We start from the raw sequence: 15,757 nt of genomic DNA on the forward strand, positions 1-15,757 counted from the left end.
TATTAACTTTTTTCGGCCAACGAAAAAAATAAGCACTCTTTTCATATAATCTGTAATTTGCATCTATTTTTTTTCTGTACATTTTAAAATTTTTCGAGATACTATTAACATAATTTTCCGAATGTAAGGAATTTCTTTTGAATATATCTATCTTTTTTAGACTATTACAATTAATCAATTTTTATGAATCGTAATCGTCTAAAATAATGTAAGTAATTGTTCCATAATTTAAATACTGCGATTTGTCAACAATTTCTAGTCATACTATTTGCTACAACCATTCGCAAATTAGTAATTGTAAGTAATGAGTTAATGTACATTTTGATATTGTTTTTATATTATTTTATTTTATGAATATAAAACTAAATTTATGATGATATGTAACTCCACTGGATAGTTGAGGCAACAGGGTAATTAATTAAAAACTAAAAAAGTTGCACAGGTATGTAAAAATATAATTGGTCAAACGTTAAAATTGAACAATATAAATTATTTCCATAAACTCAATAAATGTCGCTACTCTTATCTCGTAGATAACCAAAGGTGAAAGTTTATTCATCCCTAATATTTTTTTATAACGTATAACTTAGTGTTATAAACCTATTATAACAATTTCCAAATTGAATATTTTTCAAAATTAATTTAATTTTACTATGTTACTGACTGACCTAGTAATATTTTATTGACTCTTAAAAGATATATACTATTCCAATTATATAAAAGAATCACAATTAAATTAGTAAAACCTTAATGTTTGGACATGAAAAAGTAATACTATTTATATTCTTACGACTTTCAAAACAATCAACTTGGTCGGATATTATGATTTCTATATTTCTTTCATCATTAAATAATTTTACATTTGAAGAAAGGCAAAGCAACACAAAATTATTTTTGAAATAGATCAATGTAAATAAAAAACTATACTCAATGAATAGACGTAAAAATACCACGCGTTTTTTATGATGACTATATAAAAGTTATTTTGTCTTCTTGCCAAAAAACAAAAGTGGGAACTTTTAGGAAGATCACTTAAGCACCACAAAGCTCCTGCACAGTCGGTTAGTCTCCGTTCAGAACATCATCAAATTAAATGAATAAGAGGAATTGAATTATCTTTGGAATTAGTTTGTTATACTGTACAAAAGAAATGCTTAAATTTATAAACGTTAACCAAAACATATTTTGAAATTATGAAATAAATCTATTTTTTAAATTTATATTCCAATGTTTTAGAATAGTTTTACGATCATAAGATCGTTATGAATAGTAGTGATATCTCAACCAATGTCTCTAGTCTTCCACGGAGATGCCATTGGTTTTTTATGTATTTATGATTAAGACTCAAATACAATCTCTTTTTAAATCTGTATTATTTATCTGTGTTTTTGCTCTATGTAGAGGTCAGTAGATGTTATTGGAAGTTTAAATTTAAATGATTCCATCAATACTTTGAAGAGTAATGTTTGTTTTGAGTTAATTAATTACCATATTATCAATAATATAAGATATTCAAAAATATTTTTAATACAAAATCTTACTGAATATTATTTTCAACCAATACATTTAGGTTATCTTTCACATTTTGATTCAATAGTAATTGGAAATAAATATTTATTAATAGGTATCTAATACATTAAATAAAGCAACTGATGTAACCAATGAACTTTTTAAGTAATATATCAGAACCACCAATTTTAATAAATAAAATAGTATTATACCAAATCCATCATGTACAACTTCCTGTAATTAGTTTTAAATATTTATAAATATACTTGTTCAAGGCTATTCTGTTAATCTCGAATACTATTATAAAGCATGCTCATTTGTCCATGTAATTGATGTAATTAGTAAATATTTTGTAGCTTGCAAGTTATCTAAGTAGTCATACAATAATATCTCAATGGATAACTTGATTGTATATTATTTTTGTGGATTATTAAAAATGTTATTTCTGTAATGTTACCTTTGATAATGGACCCTGGTATAGTTTTGTAGTGGTTTTTGGGAATGAAATAAAAGTTTTACATCCAAATTGTTTTTAATTTAGTAAAAACATGTATGTGTTAATTTAAATCATGTGACTGTATTAAAAGTTGTATGTAAATGTTTTACATTTTTGATACTGTTTTAATACCCAATATATCCAGGCATTGCTCCATAACTTTGGCTGTGACTTCACACAGCATTAACCTTTCATAGAAGATCTTAACAATATTTCCACTTTTATCTTTTTCTACACAGTAACACTTATCATAGAAATCAGTGAAAGCTGAGGATATTTCATATAAATATTCACACAAACTGTGCAAGTACAAATCACTGGAAACCTTAAGTATTACTTCCGGAAATCTGAGAAGGACTCTGCCTAACTTCCATTCGGTTTCATGATCTAGTTTAAAACCAGTCTTTTGGCATTCTTCCAATAATTTCTCACCAGATATTTGTGCCGTACGAGCAATAGATCTGATACGAGTTAAGGCATACAACAAATAAACAGCTGTATTACCTTTGTCGTCCAACATTTTATCAAAAGAGAAGATGTAATCATTTATTCTATTATGAGAGAGATCAGCGTACTTAATACATCCATATGCAACAGCTTCCTGTGCTAGCTTCAGTTCCTCTGGCGTGAGAACCTTATCCCTTCCCTTTTCAACCAATTTATCTAAAGCTCGTTTTAGACCTTCATCGAGCAATTCTATCAATTTTATTGTGTCGCCAGACCTGGTTTTAAACTTTTTCTTATCCTCACCTAGGACAACTCCAAATCCAACATGTTCTATTCTTTTACTGCCCGTAAGAATACCAGCTCGTCGAGCACAAGCATCTATTGTCATAAAGTGTGTGTATTGTCCCACATCTGTCACATAAATAAACCTGTCACCCTTTTCCTCCTCAACTCTTTGTTTTATAGCTGTTATATCTGAGGTGTCATATGTGTAACCTCCATCTGACTTAACAACTGTGAGTGGTATTCCATCATGTGTTTCTGGATTACTCCACATGATGAGTCTTCCCTCATCTTCCTCCAAATAACCTTTATCCTTTAATTCTTTCACAACCTTATCCATCCGGCTTTGGTAAAAGGATTCACCTCTGTCAACTATTTTAATATTCAGCCTGTCATATATTTTTTGAAATTCCTGACGGGACACTTCACAAATTAACTTCCAAGCAGCTATGTAATCAGGATGCCCAGACTGAAGCTGAACAACACAGGAGTAAGCTCTCTTTTTAAACTCCTCATCCTCATCAAATCTTTTCTTTGACTCTTTGTAAAAGGCTTGCAAGTTGGATATGGGGGGAGAATGTGTCTTGAAATTGGGGAACATGTCTTGCAAGTGGGCAATGAGCATCCCAAATTGTGTGCCCCAGTCTCCAAGATGGTTAAGACGGAGGACATCATGGTTTAAAAATTCCAAAACACGACAAATGCTATCACCTATAATGGTTGACCTTAAGTGTCCAACATGCATCTCTTTTGCTATGTTTGGGGATGAAAAGTCCACTATTACTCTTTCTCTTTTAACAGGTGGTGGTTTGACTCCAAAGCGTAGAATACAATTTAATACATGCGCAGCTAACGCTTTATTTAAATATATATTCAAGAACCCTGCACCGGCCACTTCAATTTTCTCTATAAGTGGGGAAGTTGGAGTTTTATTTAAAATATTGTTAGCTACTTCACGTGGATTGCTCTTTATATTTTTAGATTTTAATATCTGAGATATCGGCATAGCAGAATTGCACTGATAATCCCCGAATTTTGGGTTGTTGCCAGATAAAGTAATAACTACCGGCGGATTTTCCAAAGAAGGATATGCGGAAACAATTGCGCTTTCAAAAACGTTTTTTAACTCATCCAAAATACAAATAGTGCCTTCGATGGAGTTAATATCAGTTATTAAATTAGGCCGCTTTTTGGGTTCATTCTTAACAGATTTTGGATTACCTTCTAATTTAATAGCATTTTGAAGAATAGCCAAGCGATGTTTTAATTTTTCATTATCAGACAGCAGTTTATCAAGCTTTGGATCACCAATAAAAGCGAGATCATCTTTAGCTATTTTATCCAATTCTTCTTCTATTTTCTTTACTTGTTTTTCAGCATCAGAAGTTCTTATTTCAAGTAATTTTGGATCTATTTCAGACATGGCGATTTTACTTATAGTCAAGAAGATACCTAAATCCAAAAATGTTTATAAAATATTTAATAAAAAATCGTCAAAAGAGAAAGGTATATATTTAAATTTGTTAGGTTATCTTTAGCATGTTGACATTATCATCAATCGGGACAAATTGTCTACTTAATGTCATAGTGACGTTTACGTTTTGGAATTTCAACTAAAGGAAACATAGAAACGATAAAAAGCCTATTAATATAAAAAAAATCAAGTATAAAAATTATTTCCACCAATAAATTTTATTATGTAGTTTTATTTATTTTCCCTTGATTGATTACATATATTATATTATTTATATAGTTTTGACATTTATAATATTAATGTGTTATCAAAAATAATGATTGTTTTAGCTATGTATCCATAACAACCAAGGTCAAACAAACAGCGGCAAAAATATGTTTCAAAAGTGGCAAGTGGCAATGATACAGTAATTATAAATTTATAAATAACAAAATCATTAATCAGATCTTCTTAATAATTTTATTGTTAAGAGTTTCTGTCTGTAATTAAGTGTGGTGCCATCGTGGTTGATATGAGTTCGAAAACCGAAATAATTATCTATTTATAATTCTAAAGCCCGAAAACAAAAGGTGCTTGACATCACAAACCGATGGCTCAAGGATGGCCCAGCAACATGGGTTTGAGTATTCGACCAAAGACATCGATATTCCAATGTGGCTTGAAGACATTACCAAGTGAGTTGATTAAGCATTTAAGAATAAAAAAAAGAAAAATCCATGACATGTGGTCTGTTTTATCAACAATAGTTTAATTATTTATAAAACCTAATTCGGGCATATCATTATTTTTTTCCTTAAAATTAAACCTCTTTAACATGTTCTAGGGAGATGAAAGAGACTCATATAATAAACGATCCTATTTCAAAATATGAATTACCTAATTGCAAATTTGATAATCATAGGTAAAGTATTATTTTTAATAAATCTATTACGAGTTACAAAATCACTTTTATATAAATCTATTTGAAATTTAGAGTAATGCGACGGACGTCATTAGACACCACAATGGATCTACTCCTGAAACCACAAAAACAGCAAGTAGCACATTCTGCCGGCACCTTGCGATATAACCACAATAATGGTAAGGACTTGAGGGCGTTACATACAAATCCATTCGATATATTTTTTTTATTTTTTTTCTTATGGATCTTTCCAACGTTACCTTTGCGTACCCCCTCCATTTGCTGAAACACGTGTGACGTATGTGCAGGATCGCTTACACACACAAATGTAGCGCGAAAATTCAATATTTAAATAAGATAATTATGTGTATATGTTTGGGTTATTTGTTATAATTTCTTGATTTACCTTTAACTAAAAGACAAATGGATTTTTCCTCTAGGTTTTGCACAAAATGGTCGACGGAAACCAAGCGTTGGTAGCGGTGAAGTCGATTGGGGGAATTCTTCTAGCGGTATTTCGAATGATTTCCTCTCCGACCTCCTCCCCCACTACGTGACGCCAAGGCACCGTCCCTTAGATGCCATTGACGATGATTTTAATGACGTCATTATGGGTTCACGTAAGATAATTTATTTTAAATGAAATGTCAACTTATCGATGCAAGTACACTCAGTTCGTAAATAAATAAGTGGATCACTCCACCTTTTTAAAGAATAGCCCATCTGTCAATCGACGTTTGTGATACCTGTAGTAGTAGAAGATACTTAAACGAGTCGTATAAAAGGCAAAAAAAGTATAGGTAGAGGCTTTGCCGTAACATCTAGTATCTTTTACTACAGTTCGGTAAGTAGGTACATTACCAACGGCTTAACTTTTAATTTTTAAGTTTAGTAAACTAGATGTAGAAAAGTAGTCTTTCTCGGGGCTTAAGTTCACTACAGACTAATCATCAATATTGGTTGGGTAGCTTAGCCATGAAATAAACAGTAACAGATACAGATAGACAAACGGACAGACGAATAGAGTTATTTTCTCAATGTGAAACGTGGATAAATTCCTAATAATATTTTTAGGACTCTATGAAAATAACAGAAATTTTAGAAAATCCATTTCAAAAGAATCGAATTTAAATATTCGCCAAAATCCTGCCAAGAAACCCTTTCAAAATAATAATCTGGCTAAGAAGCAGAAGTCTGTAGTTTCGGTCCATGGAAATGCTCAAAAAGAGAAAATAGAAACACAATTCACTATACCCGAGTTACCAAAAGGCAGATTACTGGAAATCAAAATATATTCCAATTGGGGTGACAAGTTCTTCGTTGGGATGAACGGTATCGAGATGTTCGATTCAAAAGGCAATCCTGTTGTCGTTGAAAAGGTAATACATGTTCATATTACAAATATTCTGTATGTTTTCAAAAGTTTTCGCGTACTTAATTTTTGTTGATAACTCATCTCATATTTATGGTGAAGGAAATTGCTGAAAGGAAACCTGCATATCGTCGCTGCTCCTGCAAAAGTCGTTATGTGTTTTTTTTCATATTTTTCGACTGCTGTGCCGTTTTAATCGTCATTTCAGTACGCACGAACTGTAAAAGCATTTTTATGTATAGTTTACAACTTTACAAATTTAACTATGCGATATTCATACATACAAATTTCCATATATAACGATTAAAACGGCACAGCAGTCGGAAAATATGAAAAAAACACAAAGTGACTTTTGCAGGAGCAGCTACGACATGCCCGATAAATATCAACTAGCATTAAAGCATGTCTTAACTTTAAGCCTCTCCCCCAAATGATAGTTAGCCTATGATCCAATACAGTATTAGCCTTGGGGTATTCAAAATGGTAATAACATGTTCAGTCATGATGCATTACGCAAAATCATAATCGTTTTTGGTATGTCCATTCGTCAAAACGCTATATAAACTACACTCAGCATGTTTATACCTCATTCTAAAAATATCTTGGGCAAATCAAGTGTTCTGTTCCAAAACAAAGTGGTATTAAGTGTCCACGCAAACGATCGTGTATTGCCTCGTTCTGTTACGACACTACAACCAATCCGCACGTAAGAAAGGTATGGACGGAGTCAGACACGGGAGATCAGTCGAAGTGCGGGCGCGTGGAGAGCCTCGTGGACGGAGTGGTGCGCACGCGCGACGACCACCACGCGTGGAGCGCCACCGCGCTGAGAGACGCGCCGCTCGCGCTCGCCCTGCTGCTGGACCACTACACAGAGCTCGCTCTGCTGAGGATCTGGGTGAGTGTCAGCACAAACCTCAGATTATATTAGAATTGTCAGATTAAATGTGTATTCTTATGCATATATACAATATTTTATCTATGTTCTTGTTTTATTATTATTACTATCGTATTTATTATAAAATTTATTGTTACCGCCTTCATGACTTTCTGTTTGGCCTAAAGGTTGACTGGTAGAGAATGCCTTCAGGCATTAAGTCCGCCTTTTGTCACAACTTATGTTGTTGGTCAATAAAGAATTTTAAATAAAAATAAATAAATTAAATATCTGTATCTCCATAATGTTCCCCTTTTCCTTTACTTTGAAAGTTTTCCACGTTCATAATATTAGACATTTTTTTTTATTCAGAATTATAATAAATCGAGAATATACTCGGCACGTGGCGTCCGACTTGTGCAGATAAAGTTAGACGATCAAGTTATTTTCCACGGTGAGATCGCTCGCTCAAGTGGCGAATTAAAAGGGCCGTTGCCGACATTTGGTGATGTAAGTTGTTTATTAACACTACTAAGGTATTGATATTCTTTACAGGAATTCCAAAGTATAAACCCTACTCGAATGTATCCTTGTAGCTATCGATACTATAGATACTCAATCTAATCAAGATCTACTATTCTAAACTAGATTTAGACATGACAATTTTGCTAATTTTTACTGATTTGGTACTATCCAAATACATTCCCAAGATACGAGAGATCGTTTTATTTAATGTATTTTCTAAATAAACATATCATTCTTACATTTTGTTAATTGTAACTAATCGTGGTTTTATTTCTCAACAGACAATTATCTTTACGAAAGATTCAAAAATTCTCGAATCAATCATGGCCAATGATAAAAATTTTCAAGCTCTCTTAAGTGACAACGAGCCAATGAATGATTTGAATGCCATAGAAAAACGTCCGCCCACTGCCAACGATAGCAAAAACAGTACAAGTCCCACAAAAAACGGGGAATTTGAAGAAGAACAGCAAGATTTTAAATATATGGTGAAGAAGATAAAATTGACACTTCTTTCAAATTGGGGTGGGAAGCATTTGATTGGGTTGACAGGTGCGTTGTTGATGATCGAGTATTGTTTTGGTAAAAAGCACTTTTATTATTAATGGCTGTATTATTTTACAGGAATAGATATACTTTGTTGCAACGAGTCCATTAAAATAGACCGGGCTTACGCTTATAAATCCCTCGTCAAAGAAAATCACGCATCAGACTTTAAGTACATGGACTGTACGAGTCTCTTCAACGGGAATAATATCACAACCGAGTTTGACAATATGTGGTGCACCAATTTTACAGCGGCCTCAGAGTTGTGCCACGTCGTTATCGAATTTAAAAAACCTACTGAGATTACTAGTACGTTATTTATTTTAATTGTACGATGGTTACGTTCAATGGCGGATTCGGAGCGGTGGTAGGTGTGCACTAAGAAAAGCCCCCCTCCGAAAACAAAAGCTGAGAGACGTTCATAAAATTAGTATTCTAAATTCTAACTAAACTTTTTAGCAAGCATTACATTACCTAAATGAAAATAGCGTTCACTTAAATAAAACCTACTTAAGCTCAACCAAGCCTCTCAATCCGCCATTGATTTCATATTAAAAATAATTTAAGATAAGTCTATTTTAAAAAAAAAAAAACGTTTTGTCTTAAATTTTCGCGATTATTACACATTTAAATAAAACTAGTTATAACGGATTGTAATCGCGTATATTAATTATTTTGGACATCCCGACGTTTCGAGCACTTTGCAGCGTTCGTGGTCACGGGTAGACTGACCTGGTCTACCCGTGACCACGAACGCTGTAATATACGCGATTACAATCCGTTATAACTAGTTTTATTTAAAAAAACGTTTTTATGATCAATATTGTATAGGCATTCGGATATGGAATTACAATGCGAACATGGAGCTCTCGTACATCGGCGTCAAGCACTTGCGTGTATCGCTCGACGAGCGAGCGCTGCAGGAGCGTGACGTCATGCTGCGCCGCGCTCCGGGCGACACGTGCTACGACTACGTGCAACACCTCGACCTCGCCGCGCTCGACCGCAGGTGGGTTTTTTTTTATGGCATAGGTGGCAAACGAGCAGGAGGCTCACCTGATGGAAAGTGACTACCACCTTCCATGGACATCTGCAACACCAGGGGGCTTGCAGATGCGTTGCCGGCCTTTCAAAAAGAAGTACGCTCTTTTCTTGAAGGTTCCCATGTCGTATCGGTTCGGAAAAACCGCCGGCGAAAGCTGGTTCCACAAAGTGGTTGTGCGAATCAGAAAATGTCTGAGAAATCGCGCTGTTGTGGATTTTCGGACATCAAGGTGGTGCGAGTGAAACTTAGAATTTTGGCGAGATGTCCGAAGGTGAAATTCAGCAGCCGGGATTAATCCAAACAATTCCTCGGAACATTCTCCGTGAAAAATTCGGTAGAAGATGCAGAGTGATCCAACATCTCTACGCAAAGCCAAAGGATCAAGGAGATCGGAAAGGGCTTGATCGTCGATAACTCGAGCCGCTCTACGTTGGATGCGGTCAAATGGAAGGAGCTGGTACTGGGGAGCACTCGCCCAGAGGTGAGAGCAGTACTCCATGTGAGGCCGAATTTGCGCCTTGTAAAGTTTTAGGCGATGGGCCGACGTGAAATACTGTCTCGCCTTGCTGAGCACGCCCAGCTTTTTTGAAGCCAATTTGGCTTTGCCTTTCAATTGACCGCGGAACTGAACGAGGCTCGAAATATCAACGCCAAGTATTCCGATACTACCTGTAGCGGCTATCGGAATGTTTTCAAATCGTGGAGATACGACAAATGGTGTTTTTTAGCGGTTAACGCGCAAACTTGCGTCTTTTTGGGGTTGAAATGGACCAGATTTAGCCGGCCCCAAATCGAGACTTCGTTTAATGAAGACTCGATTTCAGACACAAGTTTGTTCCGGTTCTCTTCGACGTTTTCCCGAGAAATATTAGCGCGGCCGGTGTATAAGGTGTCAACGGTACTGTCGTCTGCATAACAATGAATGTTCCCAATTTGCAACAAATCATTGATATGCAGAAGAAACAGAGTGGGTGATAGAACGCAGCCTTGTGGAACACCAGCATTGACGAATTTTAAGTCAGAGCATGCACCGTCGACGACGACCTTGATGCTCCGATCTGCCAAAAAGCTGGTAATCCAATTGCATAATTTCCCGGGAAGCCCATAGGAAGGAAGCTTCGAAAGAAGCGCTTTGTGCCATACGCAATCGAAGGCCTTCGCTATGTCCAAGCTGACTGCTAATGCCTTGCTCTCAACTGCTTCAGCCCACCTGTGAGTAAGGTAAACTAGAAGATCACCGGTTGAGCGACCCCGACGGAAACCGTACCTCTCTCTTTCTACGATTGCTCCTCTGTATATTGGACATTTTACAATTTATTGTGTACCTGTGTAAATATATTTGTACACACTTCTGCAATTTTTACCTGTACTAAGCATGTTCTAATATAATTATTTATAATTATCCACTGCTCATATAACCAATATATTATTATTGTCAGATTTCATAACGAATATAGTGCAGAGTCGGCGATCGATTGGCCCCTCTACGATAATTTGGAGTTGGAGGTGCCGACCGGGTTCGTGCTACAAATAAGCATCTACTCCACATGGGGCGATCCCTACTACGTGGGGCTGACGGGCGTCGAGCTGTATGACCCGCAGGGCCGCTTGATCGAGGTCACCGAATCTAGTAAGTGGTAACTCTTTTATAATCCCATATTAATTATTTTTCGGAAATGAACCATAGGAGATTTTTAGTCAAAGGTCTGAGATAATATATACCTGAACTGTTTTTGTTTGAAATAATAATGAAGAGCTGAGATGGTCCAGTGGTTAGAAGGCGTGCATCTTAACCGATGATTGCGGGTTCAAACCCAGGCAAGCACCGCTGATTCATGTGCTTAATTTGTCTTTATAATTCATCTCGTGCTCAGCGGTGAAGGAAAACATCGTGAGGAAACCTGCATGTGACAAATTTCATAGAAATTCTGCCACATGTGTATTCAACCAACCCGCATTGGAACAGCGTGGTGGAATATGTTCCAAAAAACCTTCTCCTTATAGGGAGAGGAGGCCTTTAGCCCAGCGGTGGGAATTTACAGGCTGTTACTTTTCTTTTTTTTTTTTAATAATGAACTTTATGTAACTAGTACACTTACCGCCAAACTGTGTTGAGAGTATTGGAGTTGTCATTTGTCGGGTCGTGCGTCGTGCGTGTTGCAGACGTGTGCGCGCAGCCGGCCAGCGTGAACGTGCTGGCGGGCGGCGCGCGCGACGTGCGCACGCCGGCGCGCCTCGTCGACGGGCACAACTCGCGCGCCGACCTCGCGCACCACTCGTGGCTCGCGCCGCTCCTGCCGCGCACGCTCAACCGGTACCCACGCGCCTCTCTCTCGTCCCCAACTATCTCATGATTATCGGATGATTTTTACAGATGTTTCAGCAATATCTCTAATTTTTTTTAGGGTTTTTTTCGTATTTGATTCTCCCGTCTCCGTCTACGGGATGAAAATATGGAACTACGGTAAAACTCCGTCGCGGGGCGTCAAAGAATTTGGAGTAAGTATTTATTGTTAGATCTCATCTATCAATATCGTCAAACGGTTTGCAGATATTTAGGTATATCTTATATTAACAATATAATAAATTAAATTAGTTTGCCTCTTTAAGTTGTACTCATAGACGAGCGTGGCTAACTCGTAATGGGATGATTGAAATGTTTATAAGAGACCGCTTGGATAAAGTGTATTTAGAGTTTTAATATGAGACAATATCACGTACATTACTCCGATCCCAATGTAAGTAGCTGAAGCACTTGTGTTATGGAAATCAGAAGTAACGACGGTACCACAAACACCCAGACCCAAGACAACATAGAAAACTTTTGGTAATCTACATCGACTCGGCCGGGAATCGAACCCGGAACCTCAGAGTGGCGTACCCATGAAGACCGGTGTACACACCACTCGACCATGGAGGTCGTCAAAGTTTGTTAGACAAGAGCTCGTTTGTCAGGTACTGATGGACGACCTACTGCTGTACACGGGCACGCTGCCGGTCGCGCGTGGGACGCGACTGGTGCCGCACTGCCTGTGTCTGCGCGACACTCTCGCGCCCAGGTGCAACACGCTACTGTCTTATCATATCACTACAACCACAGGGAAACATATACTTACAACAACAACAACAGCCTGTAAATTCCCACTGCTGGGCTATAGGACTCCTATCCCTTTGAGAAGAAGGTTTGGAACATATTCCACCACGCTGTTCCAATGCGGGTTGGTGGAATAGACATGTGGCAGAATTTCTATGAAATTTGTCACATGCAGGTTTCCTCGCGATGTTTTCCTTCACCGCTGAACACGAGATGAATTATAAAGACAAATTAAGCACACTTACACTTAATAAGAAAAACTTATACTTATACTTAATAAGAATTAATCCAAAATAAGTCTTCCGATTCAACGCTTAAAAGATCATTACAGCTGCCAAATTTTATAACATACTATGTACTGAGTTTATTAGATACTTCATAAAATATAACCCTATGATTAGGTGTTGAAAAAGGATCGAGCCAATGATATTCTAATAAACAGATATGTTATATCCATACTAAATAAAAGAAAAAAGTGTGCCGCGCCGGGGACCGTTTATTTTAGTTTATTTTTACATTTCGTTTTTCGTAAAAAGGATAGCTTGATAAAAGCAATAAGTAAAAGGGACAACTAGATGTTTTAATTACGCAAAACGTATTACTACGTAATTATGATGTATTATAACGTATTACTACGTAAAACAACTAAAGTAAAACGTCCCAATTAGGACGTTTTCTAGTCTTCACTTTTTGCGCGTTAATAACATATCTGTTTACTAAAACATCATTGGATCGAGCTAATATGTTGTATAATGAATATAACTAAAAAAATGTATTTATGTACTAGCATAATTTCCTAACAGAATGATTAGACGCTATCGCTTCGCCAAGCTTATAGTTTACTGTAGCAGAGCTCTTTCTGTAGCGGCTCGGAGACGAGCAGCGCTACGAGCGGCAGCGCGCGCGCCGACCCCGCGCGCCGCCCCGCCACCGCCGTCACCGACGACACCGAGCCGTGACGTCACCGCCCTGCCTAGTTTCTTAGACCAGTGTCTCCCAAAGTTTGTTCTACGATGGCCCGGTAATTTTCCCACAGCCCTTTCGTGACCCACTGAATACTTTTAAACCCAAGCTGGTTCCGTTTGTAGGTACAGTAGGTATTATTTTTTAAACAAGGAATGTTGCGACCCGGTATTTTATTTTGATGGCCCGGTACCGGGTCGCGACCCGGCAAATGGGAAACGCTGTCTTAGACGAAGACCAGTGACCACCGATTTCTTTTTTTATTTTACTTAAATCGATGTAACTATAGTACGACACAAATTAGATGTAGCATCGCAACATGCAATGGAATGAAAATAAAACCGATTACTGCCGATTTACACAACCAATAGGAATAGCTCCATATCGCGCCATTCTACGCTATTCGTCGATAGACTCTCGCGTCAGAGAAAGCAAGTGCATGTAAATCGACGTGTCAAATTGACGAATATATTAGGACATATGATATTATAAGTTATTACGTTTGTGCAAAGATCATATTCGCTTGAGAAATATTGATAATTTGGGATAGCGTACTCAATTCGGATGTGATCGGTTTTACGAATTTTGCCGATGCTACATCTAAGTTGTGTCGTACTTATACCTTGTTATATTTGAAATAACTAGTATAGGTGCAATTCTACTAACAAGTTGTCACTTTGTCACAATTGAATCGACTTATATACGACTAACTTATCTCGGTTGCGGCTTGCTCGCTGTTAATGGTTAGTTACGGTTAACACGTTCAGTGCCAGCGACACGCCTAGCGTGTTCATGCGAATTTCTATAGCCACGCCGCGAACACGCTAGGCGTGTTCTAAGAATTTCAGTGATATCTTAAAAACTAGGCTAAATTATTCATTCAAACTAATTGTGTGCAATCTTCAAGCGATAAGCTACTGAGTTTTTAAGTGGCCCGTTAAAAATAATATTTTTTTTTTATTTTACAAAAAAATGTCTTTCGTAATGCCGGCGACACGCTAGGCTTGTTCACTTATTAAGGATAATCATAGATTGTCAAACTGTTTTTTCAACAAACCACATTTTATTTATGGCTTATTACCAATTTGTTGAAAATTGAACTAATTTTGTTATTGTTTTCTCAAATTTGCGGAACTTTGTTACATTTTTTTTTTTGTACAAATATCTATTATTATAAAAATTTATACACCTTTGTAGTATAAATAAAAATTTTAACAAAAAGAAAAACCGACTTCAAACAAAACACTATTTTAAAACAAATGAATATGCACGAAAAAGTAATAAAAATAATTGCGTATTCAACATATTTTTTAGAGTCTTCCTAAGTTAAATGAAATGAAAAATATTAGACTACTTAAAAGTCGATTTACGATTATATAATGTAGTTATAGTTATTGAATCGAATTGATAACCTCCTCCTTTTGGAAGTCGGTTGAAAACTATATAAGCCGTAATTCTGCCATTCCTATTTAATGACAAAGTTTATACTAAATTGTCTTACTTTGTGTTATGTTGATACTGATTATGTATTACAAGTACCTATATGTTAGTTCGATTAATCATTAACTACCACATACATACACCAAATATATAAAATTAAACACTAAATAAGGCTGATTTACCTTAAAAATGTAAACTCATGTCAACTTCAAATTCGTGTTACAAGAATTGAAGTAATGAAACAATAAAACGAGTTTAGCTTACAAGAAGCTTGATTATTTTTTAATTATTTGTTTATTAATTATTACTTATTTAATTGTTCTTTATTATTATATCAAGACATGTGCACCGAATCGATATCCTATGACCTTTGAACATTTCTAGCAACTAATAAGAAAGTGAACGAAACAAGTGAGATAAAAATTGATTTTAGAAATTAATAAGTATGTATTTGAGAAAACAAAAAAAGAAGGTGGATTTTTATGGACACTTTATGAAGCGAAATTTAAACTCTGTTTTAATTTGTATTGAAAGTTCTATTTTATTTTATTTGATTATACCTTGCTACTTTCAAACTGACCCGCGTCCTTTGCAGGGATACAACAGTAGATAACAGGTAACAGTATATATCATGAACAATTTTTTTATTGAAATACGAACTAAATCATAACGCGATAAAAAGTATATATCAAATTCGACACCAATATAAATATGATATGTGGGAATTTATTAAAAAGTTTTACAACCACTGATTACATTATGATGTTTACTTACCATAAAAGCGGT

General features: G+C 36.0%; 2 protein-coding genes across 2 annotated transcripts; one reads left to right on the forward strand and one right to left on the reverse strand.

Moving 5' to 3' along the window:
- Positions 1-1,791: 1,791 nt before the first annotated feature.
- Positions 1,792-4,310, reverse strand: LOC124536880 (arginine--tRNA ligase, cytoplasmic). The gene has a single exon (XM_047113530.1). It carries the CDS (start codon positions 4,155-4,157, stop codon positions 2,112-2,114), a length of 2,046 nt encoding a protein of 681 aa, XP_046969486.1. The 5' UTR covers positions 4,158-4,310; the 3' UTR covers positions 1,792-2,111.
- A 288-nt stretch (positions 4,311-4,598) lies between these two features.
- LOC124537033 (katanin-interacting protein-like) lies at positions 4,599-13,527 on the forward strand. The gene is made up of 15 exons (XM_047113743.1): positions 4,599-4,882; positions 5,032-5,109; positions 5,182-5,288; positions 5,550-5,729; positions 6,184-6,488; positions 7,197-7,379; positions 7,731-7,868; positions 8,165-8,435; positions 8,508-8,738; positions 9,261-9,438; positions 10,914-11,104; positions 11,638-11,788; positions 11,880-11,973; positions 12,430-12,533; positions 13,434-13,527. Exons 1-15 carry the CDS (start codon positions 4,809-4,811, stop codon positions 13,525-13,527), a joined length of 2,379 nt encoding a protein of 792 aa, XP_046969699.1. The 5' UTR covers positions 4,599-4,808.
- The last annotated feature ends 2,230 nt before the right edge of the window (positions 13,528-15,757 follow it).

This window comes from Vanessa cardui, chromosome 17, assembly GCF_905220365.1.
Source record: "Vanessa cardui chromosome 17, ilVanCard2.1, whole genome shotgun sequence".
Classification (NCBI taxonomy): domain Eukaryota; kingdom Metazoa; phylum Arthropoda; class Insecta; order Lepidoptera; family Nymphalidae; genus Vanessa; species Vanessa cardui.

Coding starts and splice junctions, on each gene's coding strand:
- LOC124536880 (XM_047113530.1), bottom strand. CDS start 4,157: ATGTCTGAAATAGATCCAAAATTACTTGAAATAAGAACTTCTGATGCT.
- LOC124537033 (XM_047113743.1), top strand. CDS start 4,809: ATGGCCCAGCAACATGGGTTTGAGTATTCGACCAAAGACATCGATATT. Junction 5,289..5,549: donor GCGATATAACCACAATAATG/GTAAGGACTTGA, acceptor TTTTTCCTCTAG/GTTTTGCACAAAATGGTCGA. Junction 12,534..13,433: donor CGCGACACTCTCGCGCCCAG/GTGCAACACGCT, acceptor CTCTTTCTGTAG/CGGCTCGGAGACGAGCAGCG.